The 26,967-nt window shown below is 33.5% G+C and overlaps 2 protein-coding genes across 4 annotated transcripts in view; both read left to right on the top strand.

Annotated features, from left to right (window-relative positions):
• Nucleotides 1-21,948, top strand: part of LOC118746026 (protein Malvolio) — a 48,407-nt gene extending 26,459 nt beyond the window's left edge. The window contains exon 13 of one of the 3 annotated variants that reach the window (XM_036479765.1): nt 19,108-21,948. In XM_036479765.1, coding sequence (XP_036335658.1) covers nt 19,108-19,168 — 61 coding nt within the window. In that variant the 3' untranslated portion in view covers nt 19,169-21,948. Of the gene's footprint in view, nt 1-4,384; nt 5,573-19,107 lie in introns of those variants that run through there. The other 2 variants (XM_036479779.1, XM_036479772.1) reach the window with 2 other exon arrangements.
• Nucleotides 21,949-25,541: 3,593 nt separating this feature from the next.
• Nucleotides 25,542-26,967, top strand: part of LOC118751443 (circadian clock-controlled protein daywake-like) — a 6,876-nt gene continuing 5,450 nt past the window's right edge. The window contains exon 1 of the mRNA XM_036486274.1: nt 25,542-25,785. Coding sequence (XP_036342167.1) covers nt 25,713-25,785 — 73 coding nt within the window. The 5' untranslated portion in view covers nt 25,542-25,712. The remainder of the gene's footprint in view (nt 25,786-26,967) is intronic.

Raw genomic sequence — 26,967 nt, 5'->3', positions numbered from 1 at the left:
CCACTCATATGATATACGTACATGGCTCTATGTGATTTAATGAAGCAATGCAAAGATTTGGTATTCGATCTTCAGTGCTGATAGTTAGCTTTCCGTATGTTTTAGAAGGTCGTTCACTCTTGACAAAATATAAATAACGCCGAGCAGTCCCTCAATCCAAAAGCTTTTCAGTTGAAATTTTGATTTTAAATAAACCGATATCTGCTCAGATTTGTTCTAATCTGTAGGCCATTTGAGCATTGTGTTGGAAAGTACCTTTAACGTTCTATTCAGTTAACTCAATATAGGTATGGCAAAAGTCGTTGCCAAGCCACTTAGTGAATACCCCTTATGTCTCGTTACAAAAGTATAATTCCAAGAAAGTTCAACGTAACCGCTTTTTTCTCTGCAACGATTCATTTATTATTATTGCTTTTTTTTGAAAGAGGGCTCTCTAAATTTTCTGTAATTTCTAGGGAAGATATTCTTAACAGCTGGTTTCTTTGACAGCGTTCGACGCATACAGTGAGGAACAAAAGTATTGGCACAGTGTATTTTTGGCAATATATGCAACGTTTTTTATTCTTATTTATTTTCGAGAGTTTGTTATAAAAATATGGTTCATACTCCACAAAAGAACGCAAAAATAAAATCTTTACACTTTAAGCAAAACTCAAAAAAATTCATTAAATTTGCAATTTTTATTCAGATTTCTAAGAAAAATTCTAAGCATGCAGTTTTATAGCCCATTCAATAATTTAAGAAGGTGCAAGTTTAAAGTTGCTGGAAAATCGCGTTGAATTTTGGCAATTATTTTCACGAATTTTTCTAAAAAATCTGAAGAAAAAGTTGCAAATAAGCAAATAAGTATGCAAAGTTTAGTGATTAATTTAGTGATTTTATTTTTATGGTTTTTTGGTGTAGTATGAACCATAATTTTATAAAAAGATAATGAAAATAAATTAGGATAAAAAACTTTGCATATATTGCGAAAAATTCCTGCGCCAAAACTTTTGTTCCTCACTGTATATGTCATAATTCTATATACATATGTAGCTAGTACATACATTCAGAGTACATTTCAAAATTCTGGAGCGGTTTAACGAATTCTTATTGAAAAACGAGTCACATGACTAATAAAAAAAAAACACAATACAGTAAACCCTGCTTAAGTACCTCACGAAAAATGTAAGCTTTTTGAGGTACTTAGGCGGGTTGGGTACTTAAAAGAACCCGCTTAAGTACCTCAATAATTAAATTAAAAAGTCATTGATTACACATATTTGTACATACACACAAACAGGGCATATCATTTTGGGCCGAATTTAAAATGATATTTTTTGCCAGTTGTGTTAATATTTTAATTTTTAAAATTTTTCAATTAAAAAAAATTCATTCTCTAACAAATACCATACAAACTCATACCCAAATTCATAAAAACTAAAGAACACTTTAACTGCTTTATAAATCGAAATTTTGTATGAAAATGTCACTTTATAGAGCTCTTTAAACCTATTTTATTTTTTATGAATAAGGCCATTAAAATATAAGCTTAGCTTTGCAGAACACTGAAAAAAAATCATCAAAATTTCAAACTTGTTTTTCAGAAGTGTTAAAATTTTTTATGAGTATGCCGTTTAATAGCCTATTCAAATTTTTTCAAGTGGTTAAAAATTACCGTTGATATTTTTAGATTTTTTTTTGCTGAAGGTGTGTAGGGCTGCCACTGAATTTCAAAATATGTAAATATTTTAAGGAATTTTTAAAGAGCACTTAAAAGGGGAAAATTATAAGTAAAATGGTAAATGTGGCACGAAAAATGTAGGTACTTAGGCGGGTTGGCAACATCGCAAAACAAATATAGAAAAAAGGTTTTTTCTTAACAGCGGTCGCCCCTCGGCAGGCAATGGCAAACCAATCTGTTATTATTATTAGGCGGGTTGGGTACATAAGAGGGGAGGTACTTAAAAGAGGAATTTTTCGACAGAATACATTAAAAAATTCACGGTGCCCAAAAATAATAGGAACTTAAGCGGGTTTGGTACTTAAGCGGGGGTGTTACTAAAGCGGGTTTCACTGTATTTTCAAATCTATGAGAAATGCTGCATCTGCTGGTGGTGGCAGAGTGCTTCATTGGATTCAGCCAACATATAAAATACCACACAGTTTCATGTGGAAATAAGTTTTGTCTTTGTTAGGAAAAATATCTCCTGTGTTCCAGTTTTTTTTTTCATTCCCTTTTTTTCAGTACACAATTTCTGTACAAAGGGCAGATGAGTATTAAAACCTACTTAAGAAAACGGCCCTAAGTGTACTGGGTACAAGTAGTGTACATGAAAATTATTGAAACTTAAAATTCAATCATTTCTGAATACACTGTGAGACAAATTTTGACACATCGCCGTCAGCCTCAATAATTCCAACGTGGAATGAAAGTAGACCACTGGATAAACAAAAATGCCAAAGGGTTTTGCAAAGTTAGTTCGAATTTCCTTTCTATGGCCTCTTGAAGTTGAGATATTTTTTCAATATTAGTGAGAATAAAAATATTTAGGCAAAAATGCACTTGGGCGGGCCTTAGAAAAAAAACCTAAAAACCGTTAAAATATGGGAATTTCAGAAAACCAAAACTTTTTTGGCGGTCGGACCTATGGGACCCCTGGGGTCCAAAATAGGGGCTCGAGAATGACTTAGAATAAGTCTCTATTTGATGAGTTTTATATGTAAATCTTCTAAAAATAAGACGAAAAATTATATATTTTTTTCCGATAACTGTCTTAGTTATCCAGTTATCGATTTTTTATTAATTTTTTTGTACATAAAATAACACGCGAAGAAAAAATTATTTTTTAAAAAATCGAGTACTTTCGGGTTCTTTTGTGAGTACTGAGTACTTCGTTTCCATTTCCACATGACATTTGCTCATCATACTCAGTGAAATTCCGCATTACTGTTTTCATTAACGACATTTTTTAAAGCTCCTTAAACCTATTTTTAAGAGACTCCAAAAAAAGGAGGAGATTATAAATTCGTCGGAATATTTTTTTATGCATGTTACCGCATTACTTTGGACCACGGCAACCGATTTCGATAATTCTATCTCTATTTCTATCGGAAAGATGGTGCCTCAGGGGTAGTCCCATACTAATCCGATCATGGGATCATGAAGAAATTAACGGTACTGCTAAATTTGTATATGAAAACTGAAGTCGGTTATGTCTTTAACCGACTTCCAAAAAAGGAGGAGGTTATCAGTTCGTCGGAATATTTTTTTTTTACTTTGCTTGCTTGCTTAAAAAGCATTTTTTATGAATAAGGTAGTATTTATTGTAAATATTTATTAGTTGCACATGTACATATGTACATACGTATTTATGCACATTTCATTGTTTTATATATAATTCTATTTTTATTTTTGCTTAGGTTATAACGGTTCTAATTGTTAATTTTTGAGTGTTTTCTGTTTTATAGTATAATGCATTTTGCTTGTGTCATTGCTATGATATGTTTATGTAAGTATGTTCATTACATAGGGTTTTCACTAGTTATTTATATGTGGTGCGGTTGTAAATTTGTGTTTTGGCTTTTCAATCTCTGTTTAACAAAGGAAATCTGTGTTTTATTTTATGCTGACTTTTAATCACTGTTTTTCTGTTGCGTTTTCGTTTTATTTTATGTATGTATATCTACATGAGTTTTCTATGTTTTTTTGTACGATTTGTTTTTGGACAACCACTATGTACGACATACACAAACATACACGCCAAAAAATGTGAAAATTAAACTACAAATATATGTATTATGGAACGATGGAATTTAAATGGATTTGGAATTGAATAAATGTGCGAAAAATAAAACGTATGCCATTTAAATGTTTACTTCACTTTACATAAATAAATAAAAATGTCATTGAACCGTGCGAACACACTTTTATGGTATGTATGTATGCATATGGGGATGTACATATGTATGTATAAAATATTTAAATTTACACTCAATGTTTATTCAAATGCATACTACATATTTACATGCATTTTGCATGCACACCTACATACATACATATCGTCGTTTAAAGTACAAAACCGCGTAAGTGACACTGGCTGCCAAAAATTGGATTTGCCCACACAGGCTCAATCCTTATCCATTCGTCCTGAAATATACTAGCCAGAAATGCGATTGCTTTATAAAAAAAGAGAACCATTTTGAAATATGAGTGTTTTTACGCTCTAGAAAATAAAATCTACAACTTCACATACGCGGTTTTGCATTTTGTTGATACGCGGTTTTGCACTTTAAACGACGATATGTATATACATATGTACGTTATAATAATGCTGTCTCTTATTCGTTTGCTTTTACACATCATAAATATGTTTTCATTCAATGTGACTACTAATAAATTTAGTACTGATGACACACACATACTCACCGAGTACTCAAGTAGCGCATACGTGTGTAAATATTGATAAAAAAAGTGGAAAGCCATAACTTAGTGAATACAACACGTATGTATGTATACGTACCTACGTTGCCAACAAAAGCTATGCGACCTGATGATGAAAAAGATGATGGTACGGTCCAAAGAATAGCACTTTTTTGGCTAATTTGCACGCACACACACCGACATACATATGTAGTACATACATGCATACACTAGCAAACGCTTTGGGCTGATACCGAGAAGTGAAAAACTAATAAAAATTGGACATTTAGCAAATTTGTGTGAAATATAGAATTTTAAATTATCTAAATACATATCGACAAATTCAACACGCCAGCAGACATTAAGCTAAAAACGAAAACATATTTTTATTTTGCCTTTTGAACTTCAAATTTATGTACAATAATGCTGTTGTTGCTGCTACTGCTGCCACTGTTCCACTGCCAAAATAAACAACGACTACGACAAAAACAACAATGCGTTCTTCATCATCACCATCTTTAACATCAACAAAATCACAATTATAATTGCTAATAAATTTTTTCGCAAAACTATTGGACGCATACATATGTACATAAATTATACTCGACGCATAAACAACATGACCAACACGTGTCGTCTGCCTGGCGTCTGCCTTTCTACGCTTTATACAAATCTCACCATCATCCATCCACATTTTCGTGATAACATTGGCGTCGCCCCCCACCACCACGCAACTAATGGGGCTTGTCATGTCGCGTCGAGCTGCATCTTTTTCGACATTTCACGCCTTTGATCTTCGCACGCTTTAATTTAATGCCTCCTCATGTGGGGTCTCTGTTGTTTGTGGAAAATTGGCTGGTGTCTCCTGCTTGCCGCCGCTGCCGCTACTCAACGTCTGGCTGATTTTTGCACCGAATCGCAAATTTGTTTTTTCTTCGGTTATGTTTGGGATTTTTTGTTTTTATTTATGATTTGGTGTGTGCTTGTCGCTGAAATAGTGAGCTGACACTGTATGACAATAGTGTGTCCATATATTCCATCTCGTCGAAGGACAATTAACGTTCATCGCATTGTGAAAACTGCCGTCAATCATCTGCCAAATAAATACATACATAAATGAGTAGTTCACTTGCAAAGTGCACTATGTAAAATTTGTTTCGATTTTTAGTTTTTGGTGGATAACTTTAAATACTGGTATTAAAGTAGTTTCATGTCCACTAACAACACATTGCAAAATCTTTTTCTATTCTGAAAAAAATAGTATCAAATATTAACTCTTCTTGCAAAAGTCGCTATCATACTTATTTATAAACTTTCAAAAGTCTTTAGGTCGGTTATGCTATATTTTTATTAGGTTCTTATTTGTCAAAAATTTCAGGTAATAAAAAAAAGATTCAATTTAAATGTTACTTGTTGTCGTCGTAGTTTTTTCAAATTTATGGCTTACAATCATAAAAAATCACATAACGCTGTTTGCAAGTCGACAAGTCAAATATGAATACGTTTTGCACATAAAGCTTTTAATGAAAAAATCCCAAACAAATCTTTTAAATCATGTCTAAGATTAGTGTTAAGATAAACAGGGAGAAACAAGAAAGCAGCACTAAAGTGACTTATTTAGGGCATTATTTTACATACATAGTATGTACTATGTACATTAGACCGCATCTCCTTACAAGCAAAAAATAATAATAATACAAAAATTCTTTTAGTCTAAAGTGAGTTTTTTGCAAGGCAATTTTGAATTTTTTTTTGGCGAACTTCTTTACATTTTCTATTGACACCTACAGTCGGCAATATATGTATATTTTTTTTTATTGTTCTACTGGAATAATCAAAATACTTCCTTAGCAAAAACTTAATGATTTTTGGTGAGCCTTAATTTGCTGACATTAGGGTTGTAGAAACTATGATCTGGTGGGTAAGTACTAGAAAGGGGCACTTGAGGTCAATGAAGTTTGGAAAAAAGAAATGCTTAAGATGTGTTTGACGTAAAATCAAAAAAAGGCGGATCAACATCCGGCCAAAAAATTGAAATTGCTTTCGTATCGAAATACTTCCTTAGTAAAAGTTCTGATATTTTTAGTGAGCTTTAATTTGTTATGATAGGCACTGAGATCTGGTGGGTAAGTACTAGAAAGGGGCACTTTAGGTCAGGGAACTATGGATACGAAAATTTTCTCCTCGCAACAAGAACATCGCTGTATAATAATTTAAGATCCGACTAACAATGCCGAAGATATACCAATAAATTTAAAAAGGCAACCCCTAGGTTGGGCCATTTTTTTTCGAAATTTCAATAGGTTGGCGCTTACAGATATGTTAGTGTTTGGCCGAGCTTCTCCTACTACTTATGGCGTGAGCCTTGATGTTGTGACACAAAGGCGAGGGACCTACTGTTTTACGTCGAAATTGCATTACAGAAATTCTTTAGACACAAGGCAAACTCTTTTCTTCCGGTACGGTCTAATGTATGTACATAAATACATACATATGTTTAAATTTAGTCAATTTGATGTAAATAATTGTTTAAGTAAAATATTTTATTTATAAATATATATGTATGTAGTTTTTTTTTGTAAATTACTTGTATATTGTATTGTCATAACATACGCTTGCACTTATTTATTGAAACAAATACATATGTATAGTTAATAAAAAGTTATTAGAAAAAAAAATGCAAATTTTTCCACTCATCTCACTCTTGCCAAAAATATTGCATAAAAACATTTATCTTATTGTTTTTAAATTGAAATACCACAATCCCAATTTCGTTGCTGTTATAAAGCTTTTGTTGTTGCTCAAATGTACCCTTATTATTTATCAATGCATATAATTCATACGCGCTGTATAAATAAAGAATTATTAATTACCAAGTAATAATAATAATTTAAATAAAGTCTAGTTAGTAAGCACCATTAAATTATTACAGTAGTTACATTTGAAAATCTACATAAATAAATATGTATATGTATATGTAAACAAAAATTAAATAATAATCACAGCACTTTAAAGTTCTCTCTCTCTCTTGGCAACCATGAGCCAAGAGGCATGTAGCCTTGTGGCGCACTGTATAAATATTTTAATTATCTTAAGTACGAGTAAATAAATAAATGGAGCAATATTTTTTTTTTGCTTAACGTTGCTGTTGTTGTAGCCTGTGTTTTATTCACTTATTAATTGCTGATTTCTGTATTGATGCCAATAGGTATAGATACATACATATTTGGATACACTGTAATTGCATACATACATACATATGTACATGCATACATACCTACATACATGCATTAAATATATGAAAACTAAACCGCATTAAAATAATTAATTTAGAATTCCCTTTAAATAATTATTTAATACAACATTTCCGCCTTGCATGCCCGCACAAATAAACAAAACACACATACTTGCATATTTTCACGCTCATACTTATGCACTTTAGCGTGTTTGCTTGCCTGCATGTAACAATCATTTATCCACACCATTTAACTATTTTTGCATAAAAAAGAATAATTACTCTTAGGTACTATTTAAATGAACGTGAGTATTGTTTTTTTTTGTATAAGTAGAATGCAATGCATCTTCTTGTAACGTTTTTTTATAAGTAAGTTTCGTTATGAATATTTGTTTTTTTTTGGTTGGTTTGGTTATGCGAGATCCCAGCCTAAAAGAAAGTTTTTAAAAACAAAACTCGAGGCAACTATTTTTTGCTTCTCTGCTAAACCAATAAAATATTTAGGCTTCAGAGTTTAGTACAATTGTGAGTATTAATTTTAGTGTTTTTAAGAAAGTGTTAAGAAGACCCCACCTCATAATCTTCTAGGCAGATGCTACTATGTGGATCAGGTATGTTATTTAGTCTCGTCATTTGAGCCCAATAAGACAAGTGTCCAGCGACGAAAATCGAGAGCAGCGGCTTTGTGAGCTTAGGTGCAACTTAGGATCACACTTTCTTGCGATTTCATCCATACATGAGCCTAGCGCCCACGAAACTGATATAACGTCTGTCCACGAGTCGTCAGCGTCAGTAGCTAGTGAGAGGTACTTCCGTCTTATCCGTGCTTGCTGAGACCAATTCTGGGGAACCCTTTCTAGCCCACTCATTCGGCATAAGTACAACATTGCATTAATACTGTGATCTATGATGCCTCGCTAGCGAAAAATAGGTAAGGCATTCCAGATCAATTTTGAGCGCCTCCGTTAAACTTGGCAAATCGGTAATTGCACAAATAAATCTCTCGCCACATACCATTGAAGTAAATCAAACAAATCACATTTTAAAATGTGGATAGTGTGAGGTTTAGACTTTAAAAACCATATGGTCTGCAAGCCTAAATGTGACGTTGATAGAGAGAATAGACAACAAACGTCAGTTTCGCTTCGTTTAAGGACTCAACAGGTCGATATGCGATGAATTTATTTCTAACTCATACCGCCGGATTATTTTCGGTCCAAAAAGCTTTATGGGAAGAAAGTATAATAAATCCCAGAGAGGTTTGTGTCTTTACTATCGCAATTCTATAAGTATTTAGTTCCTTTTGACATGTCAAAACAAATATTATTATTAGAATCACTCATAAAACTTGCTCACATTTTCACGTCCACAGGAGTAGGGGTGTGTTCGAGGAACGTAATAATTACCGCAATATTGCAGCGTTTTTCTTTCTTGATGCTCAACTGAAAATCTTCTGAAATGCTGCAGAAATTACGCAATCAAATTTTTTATGTTGCTTTTGAGTTGCCATTAATGAGCTACTGATTGTCAAAATTTTGTTCCTCGACCGCTTGATGTAGGCAGAGTCGCCCAAATTTTCGCGTGGAACGTGAACATTAATTGATCATATTCAGAGTGCTTTCTGATAGTTCGTCTTCACTTGAATTCCAATATGGCACCTTTAAGAGAATATTGTCAGTTATTTTTTTTATTGCCAGTTTTATACTCTGTGCACTTTTTAATCTACTTGGTAGGGACATAAATATTCAGCCTCAGTGCGATAGTCGAGTTTCGAGAGTCGAATCGTATCGTAAATTTCATGTCAGTGCCTAAAATTTCGACGGAAAAGCTTGGCAGCACTGCATACTTTTCGAAGATCTTCGTCGTTTACTTATTTCAGCACGACAGTAGACAATACCAATGTTGTCGAGTTCTACAATTTAGCCTAATTTTCCACATACGCAATGAGGCTGACTGTTACACACCTCGCTAGCTTAGAGTGAAATGTTGCTAAATCCCATTTTAAAAATTTTGCTGTAGAGGAAAAAAACTTCTTATAGCCATTATCTTCAAGTATTTGGCAAAACTTTGAATACAACATTTTGGCTGCTTAAAGCAAAGCAATACTCCATATGAATGGGAGGGATTCGATCTTTATTAAAAATTTCGTACTACTTATCGGATTTTCGGTGCTTATGTCGGAGCAAATTTTCCTTTCATTTAATAACATTGAAAACAAGTATTTTAATCCTTTTCGAGACAATGCATTTTAAATTTCTCTAGGCTCCTGTATCAAAATATGAGTTTTCATAAAACGTGGACTGAGCAAATGATCACTCTAAGCTAGCGACATTTTATGTTCTAAAATTAAAAATACCGAAGGTTTTTGTATACATTTTTTACGCATTTATTGCATGTATATAAGGTGAAAAAAGAAATATTCATTCGAAATGTCCGCCTTTGGACTTCACACACGCCTTAAGTCGGACTGCCGATCATCAATAGCCGCACGCACCTCGCTCACTGAAAAATTGGCCAAAAATCAAAGCTGCCTTAAGAGAATCAATATTGGGGTATATTTTGTTGTAATCCAGCGAGTTTAAATCAATAATGTGTGAGGATAATTCTTCAGGCCCAGGCCTATAGGTGCAGAATACTGCTGGAAAGTCAATGAGAGGTTTTGGAACATAGAATGATTAAGAGGCTTCCAAAACGTTTCTTGGTAAACTGCCGCCGATGTTTTGACACCTTGTTCACCAAAATGCAAGTCAGTGACCGCATCATAAGTGACCATGACTCGAGCTGGATGATTACCCTTTTCGACCCGTAGATCAGTTCGGATATTTCCTTAGATGACCGAGCATACATCCTATCGTTTTGCTAGTTTCATTTTTTTTGGACGGTAAAAATTGTGCGTCGGTAAATAAGATTTTCCTGTGCAAGTTATCAGTGTGTCTCACCAGAAGACGTTAACATTTTTCCATCCTATTTGTTTTAAAACTGCGGCGTGACATTCGTCTCTCAGGCCATCATTTCCTATTTTCGGAGCGGATTTCGCTGAATTCAGCTTTGATGACTTGCGTCGTTCGTATTGTGCATGAACGGGCCCAACCGGTGGCGGCCTTTAACATCTCCAGATCCCAGATACCAGTTTTATGCACTGGTAGACTAACATGCGACTAAGTAATCACATTTTTCATTTCACATTTAAATAGCACTATAATAGCGATACGCTTCTCGTTATCCGCCATTCCATGGTTAAAGCTGATTTTAAGCAGGGCTTCAAAGAAAAGGTATTTTTTTTCATAGTTCAGATCTATCTCCACTTCGGTATTTTATTTCGTTCCGAGCCCAGCTCCTGCTCCCAATAAAAAACTTTTTATTTATTTAATTTTCTGCACTTCACAGATGCTGGCGCACTGTCGGCAAAATTTACGTTTCATCGTCGTTCAAATTGACCTGGCAATTTTCCCTGATTGCTGGGCACTGTGCAATGAACAGTACTGACAAAGTAAAAATATAATGACAATTTATTTACCACGGTTGTTTTCGGTGGCAAAAATAAAACTATTTACTTGAATCAAATTTTCTTTAAGGAGTTAAAGAGAAAATGAATTCTTTTAGCTCTTTGCTCCAGCTCCGCTCCATCCAAAATCCTTTGCATTTGAGCTCCTTGCACCCTTGCTCCGCTCTGCTCCGAATCCTTGATTTTATGTTTATGAGCCTAAATGCTCATTTATGCATACCTTAATTAACTTAACTTGACTTGAGAAGTATCACATAATGATTCCGTTCAATGAACTTGGTTTATAATTGGTTGGCCTACACATAGACGAACATAACTTTACTTGAAAGTCTGTTGAGGTTTTATTTCTACATAAAAGTGACACTCAACTGTGTAGTGAGAGCGCGCGAAATTATTGGGTGATATGTGTAATTGTTATTGGAAAGATATCTATGCATTGAGCAAGGTGCAATCAGGACTAGGTTTCAAAAGCTAAGTTTGTATGTACAAGTACAATGCTAGGTTTACATAACTGAGCCTTAAGGTCTGATTATGGACACCTAATTAATATAACATAAAACTTAGAAAATCAAAAGATTTGAAAACCTTTAAGGCTTATTCTGGCTCTGGTTGGGAATGCTGGCACATTGACTTGGAAAACGGTAGTCAACTTCGCATTGAAATAGGGAGTCCAGCAGTAAACTGCTGTTGCGTACTGCATACTACCAGCGATTAGCAGTCGCAAATTTTAGGAGGCTAGAAGCCACACTAGACATGTACAGAGACAAAGTTGATATGGTATGTTTTGAAGAACTCTTGGGCGCCTCCATCACCCAATGGTATCAGCACTACCAGATGGCGCTACTACTTAGGTATTAGAGTATGAGCTACGAAGGGCCTAGTAGCGTACTATACCTACAAAAGGGCTTCTGAGAAAACTTGGGGGCTGTCACCACATATCATTCGTGGTATGCACCCCACAGTCACCCGACCGATTTTCTAACCTATGAATGGCTAGGAAAAGCTCGCAAATGTAAATAAGCGAAGCGGATAACTGAATACTACTGCCGATTTCTGTTCTAGTAAGGAGGGTTGAAGAATGCAACACAGCCGTAAGTAATGACCTATGGATAAATCGTGTGATCCTAAGATCCTTATGGTTGAGACTCAATAAGACCACACGCTTAACCAATCTGAGGTAAGTGCTCTTACCGGCGTCATCACAGAGCGCTGTGCTATAGAACCAATGATGAAGATGTATAGATTAACTACTTCCTAAGCCAATAATCAGCGCTCCAGACAAGGGGCTGTGGACACGTAAACTCCTTCCTCTCCACCTATTTTCAACCACTTAACCCATGCATTTGAGGATTGTCATTAGTAAAGATTCGGCAATGTGGGAGTCTGGGCTCAGAATTAGAATTAAACCAGTATTCAGCCTCCGGAAACTCAACTATTCTGTGGCATTGAAAATACGCTAGTGTTGAGATCTCTGACCATTGCACCAAGTGGCACTCATAGAGGGTATTCAGAATGACCAAGTATTCCTCCGAGTGGAGTCATTCGTACGCGCCTTCCTAACCTAATCTAACCTGAGCTCTGATAACTAAATAGTAGCAGATTTTGCGCATGTTATAGCAAGCAGCAGGAATAAATTTACAAAAGAATTAAAATGATTTAGTCATAACCACCACGCAAGCATTAAAATGAATTTTCCTAAAAAAAAACGAAACATTTGTTTTCAAATGTATTCTAAGCTTTTACCGCGCGCCAATGAGAAAGCTTTTGCATCAAAAAAGAATGTTCTGAAATGAATTTTTACAAATGCAATAACAAAGTGAACTAACCAACGTCAATATTGTGTTAGAGATGTACCTTTGAATGCGTTGCAACCAGTTCTTAACTGCGTGGCGAAATAATAACAACTTAGCACATTGATTATGAGCTGAGCTTTTGCAGTTGATTCAGCTTGTTTGGTTGGTTGGCGTGCTTACTGAAAAGTCGCATGCAATGCAGTTTAGTTTTGCTTGTTGCTTTTTTCTTTGAGGTAGAACATTTGTTGTTATAAATATTCGGTGTACTTCAAAAAAACTGGTTTACGTGGAATGCAAAAAAATAATAATTTCATAGCCAATGGAAGCTTATTCTAATAGATAATAAAGCGGCTGATTACGAGAAGCGAATAAAAACTAAAAATCTGCAGTGTATGTATTTGTTTATTTTTCTTATAATTAGCAATCGCTTTGTGAGATTCTAGTCTCTTCCATGCATTTGCAATTGCACAGCGCGGGTGCTAATTCTGTTCATGACCTACGTTCAAAAATGTTTTCTTTTTTTTTTTTAAAGAGAGTATGCGCTTTTTAACGAAGCATTTACTAATCATTAGTTCACAATAACATATTTAACATCCCTGGCTTCATTTGAACCCTGTAATTGCACAGTTGCTTGATAATTGAATTTCTAATTTGACGTTCGTTTTTTTACAACTAACCAGCCTGCACTGATACGTTGATGTGCAATTAACTTGGCTAAGCTTTTTTATGAGCTGAAACTTCTACATTTGGTGCTATAATGAATGTCTGTAAATAAATTTGCAGTTAGTTTACTTGCTGGCTTTAAATGCAATCAGACGTACGGAGCCGAGTTAAAAATATCATAAAAATTCAGTTGGAAATAAATAGGTTTATCAAATTTTTTTCAGTGAAATATGTAGTACAAAGTGTTATACAAATTTAATGATGAATATTACATATTATTATTATTATTATGAATACTAATACTGCATTATGCATCGAATGATAGGACCACTTGAAGAGCGTAGAAAAGATTTCCAACTTTTCCAAAGGCCAACAGCCTTTTATAAGATTTAAGAGTTTAGAAGGTTATAATTTATGATACTACTGAAATTTGAGTGATAAATACAAAGCTCTTAAAAATAGTGCTGCAGACAGCCCATTTCCGTCCCAGATTGCATTTCAGGATTGCCTAGAGATTCGCACATGAGGTTTAGACCTTATGACTGAAAAAATGTGAACAGCTTAGGAGATAATATTAAGATAATTGATATGGTACAATCCTCCAGTCGGCTGAAACTATGTGATTTAGTGTCTCGTTGAGCTCAGGAAGCTCACTGTACTATCTCTGGTCAATCCAGTGCCAGAAGAGGTGGCGGCTCTGGCCTGGTTTTCGTTTGGTGCACGCACTCTCACCTAAGCCTCATTTATACAAGAGTAGTAAGTCTAATCTGTACAAGAGTAGTCCTCTTCGCTACTTATAAGCACAAATGTTTAGATATCTTATCAAAGCTGTACAGTTGAGAATTCTATCGGAAGCTTCCTTAATGACAACTAACAACTTTTGCTAAGTGTTTGGCTTCTCCCCCAATTTGTGGTGTGAGTTTTGATGTTGTTACAGAAATGGAGGGACCTACAGTTGTATGCCGCTTCCAAAGGGCAAATGAATTTTATGAGCAGCTTTTACATAGCAGAAATACACTCGGAGGTTCGCCATTGTCTGTCGAAGGGCTACCGCTGGTAGAAAACACTTCCCAAATTTGATGTTGCTCGGACCAGGGATCGAACCCAGTTCCTACGTAGTGGTAGTACACACCTCTAACCACTCAGCCGTAGCGGCATTATCATAGGTTTAAACGTACTAGAAGCGTTGAGTTTACATTTGAGCTTGATGGAGAGCATTTCACATAACACAGCTTCATTTGTTGTTGTTGGCCATACATAAATCTGGGCCATTCGGGTTACTGTACTTTCACATGGGCTGTGATCTTCCAGGGTTGAGCTAAAGTCTTGTTAATTAATGTTAATAAAAACCAACAAAAGTGAAGGATAATAATTTTATTCTTCAATCTCAGGTTCTGGGCATCTAAAAAGGTGGTTAGCCTATCCCCAGCAGGTAAAATATTATGGGAAGTATCCTTTCGTCATAGTTCTTAATTGAAGAAATTCCAATTATGTGATTTAAAATATACTTTTACGACATTCCGACATGCAGATAATCTGTTTAGATTTTTTTGAGGGGATGAAAAAGCTGAAGTGCCTGGAGTAGACAATATACTACTTGCTCAATTATGTGGACGCAAACACTCTTTTTATTTTTACCACGTGGAAAGAGGTATTTCTTCTATTCTGCTCCACACATAATTTGTAGCCCACAAATCCCTTTTTAAGTAAACATACTGAGGTTGTTCACGCTTGCCTGGTTATCAGGTTATGTGGTTATTTAGTTATATTCTTAATCAGTATACAACAATAAAATACACTACACAATACTCATTTTTAACCAGATAACCTATTAACCATGCAAGTGTGAACAACCTCATTTGTTTCTTAAAAAAGTTTTATTTTATATGAAATAATTTTTACGCTACTAACAAACGCCTCGGATTTTGAGCAAACTTTTCGATTATTTCTTTCTGAATCATCTCGCGGTTTCGGTAACGAGTTTTCTATGTACGCACATGGAGCATAGTCCCGAAAGCCATGTTTCTTACTCTATCAAGTGTATTAAACCATCGCTACACCATCGCTGTTGTGCATGAAAAAGCACTCAGAATGTAAATAAATGCACTTAAATATTTGTCGCGGGTAGAAATTCATTTGAATAGAATTTGAATTTGATAGATTTCTTCAATATGTTTCGCGCTCTTTTGTGCCTCTTTCACTTCTGAAGCTGGAGTATTTTTTATTGGAAAAGTGGAGTTTTAAAGAGGCCGTTAGTGAATCCAGATACGGTATTATTATAGATCGTTGCCAGGACTAATTTTCATTGAGCAATGGCGGTTACTTTTGTTTTCTTGTTTATCTGCTAAACGTGGTAGAGAAATTTCTACTCCTAGATCGGCTGTAATCATACGAGATTTCTTAATTAACTCCATAGTGACCGCTTCTGCGTTCCTGCGGTCGTGCATAACCACCTCAAAAATATTTTTAATATGCTAACCAAAGGTAACTTTGAATATTTAGCAATTGTCATTAAAGCAATGATAAACATCGTCCTTGTTATAGCAACCCCCTATTTTTTTATACCAACATGCTTTAGATTTAATTATTCAAACATTTTACAAATACACATTGGTGATGTAGTTAATAAAAACATTTTTCACGTATTTTGTGAACTATTTTATAATGCTGCAACATAAGAAAAATTCTCTGTAAAAACGGACAAATAGTTTTTTTTTTATTATAAACTTAGTTGAGCGATTGAACGTGACCTATATGGTGCTGACTTTGTAAAAGTTCACTCCGCATTGGAGTACTTGTAAATTTAAACGTTTTAAAGGGTGTCATGTCTCAGATTCTGGACGGAGACGATAATCACTTCCCGAAATATAAGAGTCTTAGACCTATGTTACATGGCAAATCGCATATTATACATATATTCCATCCACAGAATCTGCAGTCCAGCCAGGTAGTCAGTGAAAGTGCGCAGGCCCTACGGACTAAAATTCAGAAGTCGTTCCGAGATTAATTTAGGAGTTAAAAGTTTCTAGATTGCCTTATACCTTTGTCATCCGCCATTCGGCGGCAGCCACTAGTCTAGTAGCTCTGCTGTGTAGACGCCATTGCATCCCACGTTTTCGTGAACGTCAACTTATTCGTTGCCATCGAAACCTTCATGTTCCAGTACCAACCAAAGTGCTACCCTTACGTTGTTATGCGTGTTTAATTAAACAATCAATAGAGTCTTCCTGTGTCCAAAAGCCCTGATACTGCCTGACTGGCAGCCATGATACTTATCCTGGCGCCATTTGTCATTCTATGAAGACTTTCAGTGTTTCAGTTGAATTTTTTATTCAGTGCTTAAGCTGGGATCCCACGATTGCCGCAATACACCAATTAATGCCTCATTTTATGCCCCAATCGTGTGATTTCACAATACATTGACTCATGCGGCAATAGAGGCCGATATTGTGCTTACTGTGCCCAATCAAATACGGCCCGTGTGCGGCAATCGTGTAATAGCTCGATTGGCAATCATGGGGCAATGAAAATTTCAAAATTGCGGCAATATTTATTGTATTCTTCTGCGACAATTGAAGTGAACAATACACATCAATATTTAGGCTGTTTATTAATAATTTACTTTAACTTCCTTCTGTGTCCAAAAATCACTGAAATTAATATCCTTGTTTTCGGAAGCAACATAACTTTTAATTAATTTGTAGTGAAATTATAATTTTTCTTGAAGTCCGATAACGGAATCTTTGCCGCGATATATACCACCACAAGCAAAACTCATACGAGAAGAATACGAAAGGTATTTTATGTCTCCAAATGGCGGACTGCCATGACAGTATAAATTTATTAAAAAAAAAAACTTAAAAGTTCAATACAGCCCACGACAAAGCAGTAGAACCTCAACATTTTGACCAGTCTTGACTATTTTTCTTCTACTTATTTAATCTTCATTATTTTCGTATAAAAGTATAGCTCATTGTCTAACAAAAACTGCATAACTCCAAATTTTATACAAAAATTATAAAAATTTCTTAAACTTTTGAACACAATCCCATGGTTTATAATTTGGATTTCTAGAAAAAAAATGGTTATTTAGTTTTGTAGCTCATTAAAATTTAGTACAATAAGGTGGAGGTTTGAAGTTGCTAAAAGATCCTGTTGATTTTTTATAATTTTTTTAGCTGACGGTATTATGCACTTTTTTCTCTGTAAATTACTTTGTAAACTGCAAAACAAAATTTTTTCTAGAAACCCAAATTAAAAACCATTGAATTGTGATCAAAATTTTAAGAAATGTTTATAATTTTTGTATAAAGTTTGGAATTTGGACTTTTGTGGTTTTTACTAGACAATGAGCTATGGTTTTATAGGAAAAAATTAACATTAAACAACAGAAGAAAAAAGTCAAGACTGATCAAAATGTTAAGGTGCTATCTTTTGTTGCGAGCTGTACATATAATTATAAAATTTAATTCCAAACATAAATTATGTAAATTCGCAGCTTTCATTTAAACAAACATAACTCTTTTGTACCAATTTTACTTGTAATGAATAAAAAAACCTCTACGTAACAAAATTAAAAAGAAAACTGTTGCAACTTGAATTCCACATAGCATGTTGCAGTTATCGTCGAAAAATAAAAAAACTATACAATCAAACTTCTAAATAAATGCGTGAGGTTTCGTTGGGCACAAGTTTTTGCCTCTTTGCTTTCAAACAACAACAAATTTGCACAAAATGAGCCCGCAATATACAAAGCAGATGCAATGATTTATTTTTTTTTATTAAGAATACGCCATTTTTACACAACAGAGAAAAAAACAGAATTTAGAGGTCAGCGCAACACTTTATCGTCACAATTGCCGCATGCTCGAACAATCGTGTGATAAGTTTGGGGCAATTATTGTCACTATATTGCTTTTCGCCAACTTACGGCAATGAGAATTGTGTACTGTACAGAATTTCATTGGGACAATTTTTTTATTGTGCTCCAATACAGCACAATAAAAATTGTTCCAGATTGGTCCATTTGCGGCAATCGTGGGATCTCAGCTTTACTGTAGATACCTCTCCCTTCGCGATGACTAAATTTTCGAATTTTTCTCTGTTTTTTTCTTCATTATTATATTCTCTAACTAGAAAACTATCTTACACCGCTTTTTGTATTAATTGTGTTGAATCTGTACGATCCACAAGCAGTTATATGTCCCGATCTGATTTTTGAGTTTGATCATAAAATACTCGTTTGTACCCCGCCCGCGACTCTTCTTGACGAGTCTTTTATTACGCACTTTTCTGGTCAGTTTTGACTCTTCTTCAAGTCGTCTTTATAATCATTTCTGAGTCTTATTCAAATGATTTTTTAGTCCTATTTCTAAACATTTGCATATTATTGGTATCGGTAACAACCTTTTTTGTTTTGATTTTCCATTTGATTGGTTTTTATTTCCCATCATCGCTTTTGTGAAATTCGAAGCGTTGTAAAACCAAAATATTCCTCTTCTCTTTTCAGAATTTCACCGAACGGCGATCAGGAAGTAGATGTTCCCTTCGGCGAAGAAGAAGATGCATAGCCACTACTATTCGATATTGATTCCGAGGACAGCGATGACTGCGACGACACTATTTTTAGGAGTCATAATAACAACAAAGCGCATAACCATGACTGTTCCAGCATTATCAGCTAGCATCTTAGAAACACCTGCTGCTGCTTTGATGGTTCCAATATTTTCACCCACATGCAACAACTACTACTACTACTAATGTTAGCTACAGTTATGCCAAAGTAACAATCATACATTCAAAGTGACAACAGCCACATTACGTAATTTTATAAACATCAAAAGTAAAAAAAAAACGAAAATGTTTCATATTTTTTTAAAATCACAACAACTACAACAGCATCATCATCTAGAAGTTAAGTTATGTATTTGATTTTCAATGCATTTAGATGAGATGTCACACATGTATATATGTATGAACTGCAACAATTACTAAAGCAAATACAACAACTGTGACAGGTCGACGCTGGGACTGAGAGTTGAAAAAGTAAAAAAAAGAACGGAAAAGACATCCAATCGGAATTATGCAATTAGCTTGTTATATTATGTTTTTTTAAACTTTTAATGTTTTTGCTTTGATTTTTCAATGAAATTAAAAATCAGCGTAGAAATTTGAAAAAGTTTAGTTAGGATTAAGAGTCTGTTGCCTTTTACAGCTTAAAAATATTTGTAAATTCTAATTTGAAAATGTACGATTTCGAATTTTCCACAATTGTAAACATTTGTAAGTGCTTGCTAAAAAGACAAAATTAAAAAAAAAAAGGTATTTTTTAAGATTTATGTGTGCATATATGTGGTGAGGCGAGGCTGTGAGATTTATTGTAGAAACCGGTAAAACTTGACTATCTGGTTTTAAAAATTAAGCAGAAATTTTGTTTATATGCATGACAATTTAAGTGTTATTGATTGGAGTATTAAACGTGTATCGATATTAAAAATTATGGGGTACCTATTTAATTTGTTCAACTTAGTAAATAAAGGGACCCACAAAAATTTCAAAATTATTTTTTTTATCGCAAAAATTTACTACATTTCGACTTTGACCGGCTATAACTCGGCGGGCTTTTATATAAGTTTCAATACGCCGATTTAAGTCAAAACATTGTAAAATCTTTGCGCTTGTAAAAAAATTAAAATTTTTTTTAAACCCTGGTAGAGACATCTAAAGTGTTTAAAAAACATTTTAAAAAATTTATGGGTGTCCCATACAAAATGTAGATGTTGATATTTTAAGGAACATCTTGAGAGATATGTACATGTGTATGTATACTGGGTCATATAAAAAGGCTTTGCGGATTTTTGGGTAAATGTTTGAATTTTTTTTATTGAAAATCATTTTTAATCAAGTACATATTGGCCATTGTTATTATGTATCTTTGCCATTTTTCGGGTTGCGTCATAATTTCATTTGTGTATCGATCGGCCAATTTTTTACCATTATGAGAGTTATACAGATACCGCGACAAATGGAAGTCAGACAGTGCAAGGTCTATGATTGCATCAAAACTTCTTAACCTTCATATTTTTCATATTTGGTACCTACTACAATCGTTTTTCGGTTTGGACTGAGACCAAAAAACTTCACCAATTGCCTCTCTCCTTCGCGGATTTGTGGCAGTTTTGCGCTTCGTCCATACATATACAACATACCCAAGCCAGCCCCTTTCGAACCAATTCTGGTCGCTCTTTTTTTTATTGCTTCGTACAAGCGGTCGAATTGTACAGTAGAGGACCGAATTAATCGTTTCCCATCAACACCACATAGTTTCAAAATCCGTTAAGACTTTTCATGAGACCAAATACATACATAATATGTTCAATGGTATATATATGTGTGTACATGTATGTAAAATAGTTTTAACTCAAAATTCAATACAAATAGGTGCGTCAAAAGTAGAAAATTTTGTTTGTTGTAATTTGCTGCAAAAACACATCTGGTAAATTGTGAGTTAATACACTTTTGAATATTTACACAACCGTTTTTGATATTGTAAGTTCATACCTACATACATACAGTGACTTACAGAAGTATTTTGCATTGTTTTGTTTACGTTATTCAAAATGTTTTTCGTGGGAAATTTTTTTCGTTAGTTTTTTATAAAATATGTATAGCTCACTCAAGATAGAAGGACGCACAGGGGTCACTTGACCGATTTACATATTTTACTGTTAGTTTTCTAAATTGGTATTTCGAGAATTTTATTATAAATGCATAAAATTTACTTTAAAAGCATTCATATTTTATTGATGTGTTTGAAACTTAAATAAATAGTACAACTACCTAAAAAGACGGACCCTATTGGCAAATAAGTATATTAAGTATTTTTGTACTACTAAAATAAGAAAAATAAAATTTGAATTTTGTGTTGTTTTGAAATTGGATAAAAAGTTTTTAATTTAAAATTATAAGTTTTTTGTTATTAAAATTTCCAGACAAGTGTTAATCAGATGTTGAACAAAAAATTCAGTATGCTGTTTAATAACCCACTCAATTTTATGATAATAAAGTTTGAAATTTCAATGAATATTTGCTAATCTTTCCATAATTTTCTTATAAGTTTGAAATTTTGATTTATGCCGTATATTGTAGAATGAACTATATTTTTATAAAAAGTTTACGAAAATATTTTAACAGGTAAATATTTTGAATATATTAAGAAAATGCTATATCAAATACTTCTGTGAGTCACTGGATGTATGTAATTGTATTGTTAGTGTTTGGTTCTAAATTTTACATTTTATTTAGGAAAAAACTATAAAATATAAGTTTAAAAATTGTTACTCATTAAAAACAAACAAACAACATTGAAACTCTTGTTTTTGTCCGCGTGATGTACTCGGTTACAAATGTGCTTAATATAGTTTATATACAATAATGTAGTTAGTTAATAACAAATTAAACTTTTCTGTTTCACAAAAATAAATAAACACGTTTTAAAAAAATATACTTAGGCATATCCTTGTTTTCGTAGGAATCGAAAACTTGAAATTTTGTATAGAAAAAGATGGGAAAATTACCCGATTTTCGATTTTTACGAAAACAAGACTATGCTCCAATATTTTTCCTTAATTGCACAGCAACAAAAAAAAATAGTGTCTGAGTTCGGGGATCAGACTATACTTTCCGGTTGTGTTTTGATGAGCTGAACACGAATCGGTCTATAAAGTCGGAATTTTTTCCTTACACAAAAAAAAAACGTGGCAGTCACATAATATCCGCCATGTAGAAAACAATAATGCTGTTTGAACATAACAAGGGCCTCGGCGCAGACGCACATTGGAGGAAATGGTGTCAAAATTGGAGATTAATTCTTCCAGGCTGCCAAGTTACACTGCCGGAACAAAGTATTGGCACAGCAAATTTTTCACAATATATGCAATAATTTTTATTCTAATATTTTTCCGCCAATTTTGTATAAAAATATGGTTCATTCAACAACAAAAAACACAAAAATATAATTCGTAAACTTCGTGCAAAACTCGCGAAAACTGCAAATTTTCATAAAAATTTTCCACTTTGTAATCAGATTTTTTAGAATCTGCATACACAAAAAAATTCTTAATATTCTGATAAAAAGTTGAAAATTTTCATGAAAATTTGCTGAATTTTCGCGATTTTTGCACAAAGTTTAGGAATAATATTTTTATTGTTATATATATATAGATATATATTTATACGAAATTAGACGAAAAATATTAAAATGAAAATTGTTGCATATATTGTGAAAAATTTGCTGTGCCAATACTTTGTTCCGGCAGTGTACATAAAAACTATTTTTAGTTGATTATTCATAAAAAAAAACAAAAACAAAAAATAGCGTAATTCATGTTCTTCCGTTGACTGTTATTTAAATAACTACATACATACATACATATATCCAACAAAAAAGGCAAAATTTAAAACTTCGTATTTTTACCTTGGCATTCATCATCGTCGTTCTTCATTGTTATCAACTTTAATGAAATTTTCGGCAAATTCCGTAATTTCTTCTGAGCAGTTTTAGTTCTTCTAAATATAGGAGGGTCAAAACTGATCAAAAGTTCTTTAATATATTTTTATTTACCTATTTTCTTTTGAACTCGCTAGAAAAACATGCGCGGGCGCAATTCATTTTTTTTCGAGATTTTACTGCCTTTTCTGGCGACTGAACGATTTTTTTTTAAGAGTCGAATATTATTTTTAATCCACGGATGAGATATTTGTGAAGTGATTTGGGTGTAATATCGAGGATAATACCGAACACAATAATTTTTCATTGAATTTAAAAAGTCGACTTGCAAAAATTTGTTCCAGTTTCTGAGCTCATGCTTCTAAACAATCAGTTAAAATGTATCTTTTTATTTTTATTTTTATTTTCATTTTTCTTGAATATCTGGTTTATTTAAGAAACCGGAAGACTTTCATTTTCTCAGAGAACATTTGGAGTCATAAATGAGTCATCACGGAGTCTTAGTTCGGAACTTTTATGCTCATTTAAGAATCTGAAATGAAGCTGTTTCCCTTCTGCCGAAGGTCGACTTATATGAGCTTAAATTCATACATCAAATGAGCCCCAAGATGAGTCCTATTACGCTCATATTCGCACTCTTTCTAGACTCTTATTCTCTAAATTTGTGACTCTTTTCACATCGTCTTTGGTGAAAATTTATATTATTTTTCATTACTTTTTATAAATATATTTACTATTCGGTTTTAATCTGCAGAAGATTAACGATTTCGGTGACCCTTAGTAAAGTTTGGTCCTTAATATTCTAGTGGAAATTTTAACCATCTATAAGCTATTTTTTCAACAGCGTTTCAAAAAGGCCCATTCTGGTGGCAGTTGGTGGGTAAAACTGTGAGAAAAAAGTTTACCACAATTGCTTCCAAAAATTGGCTGTAAGTTTTATCGTATGTGAAAATGAATTTTTCTTGTATGCGAAATTATCGTATGTGCTAAGAATATAGAATGTAGAGACCTTACAAAAAAAATCTTGTTTTAAGTTATATTTCTCAATTATCTCGGCAAAGCTAGACTTTGGTAACAATGGTGCCAGCCAAAGCAGAGAAAAATATAGCAAAACAAAGAACCTGTAAAATTTGGTTTTTCTAGCATACGATAATTTTGCGATTTTCAAAAGTGTTATGTAGTAATGTAAAACAACAACAACATTTCAGTAACTGTCGTACAATAATGTAACTTAACGATAAACCGAAGGCCGAAGCCGATGTCGAAGAAAAAGAACCAGCCGAATAGGCCGAATACCGAAGCCAGGCTGAACCTTTGGTCGAACACTAGTATGTATGTATGTGCTGAAATGCAAAAGGGTCTTACATCTGACCTTTTTTTTTGTTTTTTTACATGTGCGTGCGTTGCGAACAAAAAATCCCCTTAACTGAGAGAGACATCCGACAAGGTTTGCGGTTCGGGATAATTTCAACTTAAACACAATTTCTTTACAGATTTAAGATATGAACATTTACATACATATGTATGTTCATGTGATTCTGAACAACTTTTAATAGCCATTAATTTTTTGGGAATAAGCATTTCTATTGTAAGCGATCAAAGTACAAAGACATTTCCATAAAATCTACAAAAAAAAAAATTAAGATTCTAGTGCTGTTAATGTTCTAGTTAGTCAGCATCTAAATACATACAAACATACATTGTATGTACTGGTCTGGTACATATTCACACCTTGCAGGAAAGAGGGATAGTTTATAGCTAGCTTTTAACTACCCAGCAGACAACTAGTTGTAACTTTTTATAACTTATTTCCTTCGGCCGTAACTAACTACTTTTAAAGGACGATGGCCTCAAAAGAAAAATGAGAACGGGTTTCCTCTGCATTAGATGTCAACTGACTTTTAGCTACACTACTTTTGGACATAAAATGTCAATAATTTTTTTTTATAAATTGTTATTTATTTAACATTATATGTATATTTGCTTATTTTGCAGGTGGTCCCATATTTGAATGCCATCAAACATAACATCAAAATAATATAAAATTTCGATCTTTATTTTATTTGTCCTTAATTCGATAAGTAATTTTTGTACGAACATATTTAAATAGAAGCTTGTATAAAGAAAACAAACTCCCGATAGCGTCTGCATGACTCTTGCACGACTTTAAAACTCACTTAAAGTTAGTTTTGTCATAGCTATTTAATAGTTACGTATTTATCGAAATTCCGCAAAAATGCCAACTAAGTATAAGTTAGTTATTTTTTATCAATTGATAATTTTTTCTGCAGGGCATGTGCACATAACTAGGTATGTTTTCATTTAGACGTACATACATACATTAAAAATGGTTAAATACATAACAATTACTTTTAGCCTTTATTTACAGGCCATGTATATACCCTTATTTGGCTGGGTGTGAGGGGTCAGCAGTTAAAAATTTAATTGTAATATAAATCCATAAAATCCATAGCGCGCACGTGAACTATATTCATTTTGTTAGAAACCCTGGATGGTGTAGTACATTTTGTTGTGAAATAGTGAAAAAGTTTCTAATTCCGTATAAATTTAGTGAAGACACAGGCACTAACATAAATTTATCATTAATGAAGTCGAGTGTGTTTCTAACGGTTTTAATCCTCTTTGGTATCTGCTATGGATCCACAAATGGCGATCTACGTGAGTACGAGTTATAACATACATATCGTCGTTTAAAACAAAACCGCGTACCGTCGTTCTGCAAAACCGCGTAACTGACATTTTTTGCCAAAAATTGGATTTGCTCACGTAAGCTCTTGGCTCAATCCTTATCCATTCGTCCTGAAATATACTAGCCAGAGATGCGGTTGCTTTAAAAGGAAGAGAACCATTTTGAAATATAAGTGTTTTAACTCTCTAGGGAATCATTTATGCGACATCACATACGCGGTTTTGCATTTTGTTGATACGCGGCTTTGTACTTTAAACGACGTATGTGTATGTGCATTAGAGTGACCATAGCGTTATTTGAAATTCGTAGTAAATTACTATTGTTTTTGGTCCCTGGTTTGAGGATATCGACCCATTTGCGCTAAATTATCGTATGTTAAATTTTTTACGAAATTCACTTTTTGATGCAACTTTGTTTTACACCCCATAACTCATCACCTACCCAATAGCCGCCCCAAAAATTTACTGTAAATTTTATTGTATTTGACAATGAATTATTTCTTGTAGGCGAAATTATCATATGTGCTAAGAAATTAGAATTTCATTTCATTTATTTCAAAAAACATTAGTACCATAAGACTTAGTCTTAATGTGACGACCTTTCCAAAAACAAAAAATATGTTTCAATTATCTCAGCAAATCTAAACTTTAGTATCTATTGATGGTGCTAGCAAAGCAGAGAAAAGAACAAAAAACACTTTCCTCTAAAAGTTGGTTTTTGTAAAATACGATAATGTTGCGCAAAGGGGTCAATATGCAAAAGTGTATAAATCGTGCTGAAGAATATTTTGAAAACAATTAGTATAATTTTTACTAACAAAATTAGTTTTTTCTTAGGTAGTCTAAGGACTCTTTTAAAGACACTCGGAATGCAAAAGGAGTTTACTTGCCGATCGCAATTTTTTGCTCCATATTTTAACTACCGAAAATCTATAATGTTGATGTAGCTGTTTAAAAGCTCAGTTAGTCTAGACTTAATTTTCGTAACTTAATTTAACTTAATATTTTGGCCAACCTGTTATATGAGAAACTGTGGTGGCGGTTAGTAAAACTTAACTTACCGTAAGAAACTTAAGAACCTGTAGATTTTAGATTCTTAAGTTACGTCCTTACGGAAATTGAGAGCGGTGTGAGAATCAGGCTTGCCAGATT

The sequence above is a fragment of the Rhagoletis pomonella genome, unplaced genomic scaffold (assembly GCF_013731165.1).
Source record: "Rhagoletis pomonella isolate Grant_MI unplaced genomic scaffold, Rhpom_1.0 Rhpom_scaffold_00001, whole genome shotgun sequence".
Lineage (NCBI taxonomy): Eukaryota > Metazoa > Arthropoda > Insecta > Diptera > Tephritidae > Rhagoletis > Rhagoletis pomonella.
This window is presented reverse-complemented; position numbering and strand designations above follow the sequence as displayed.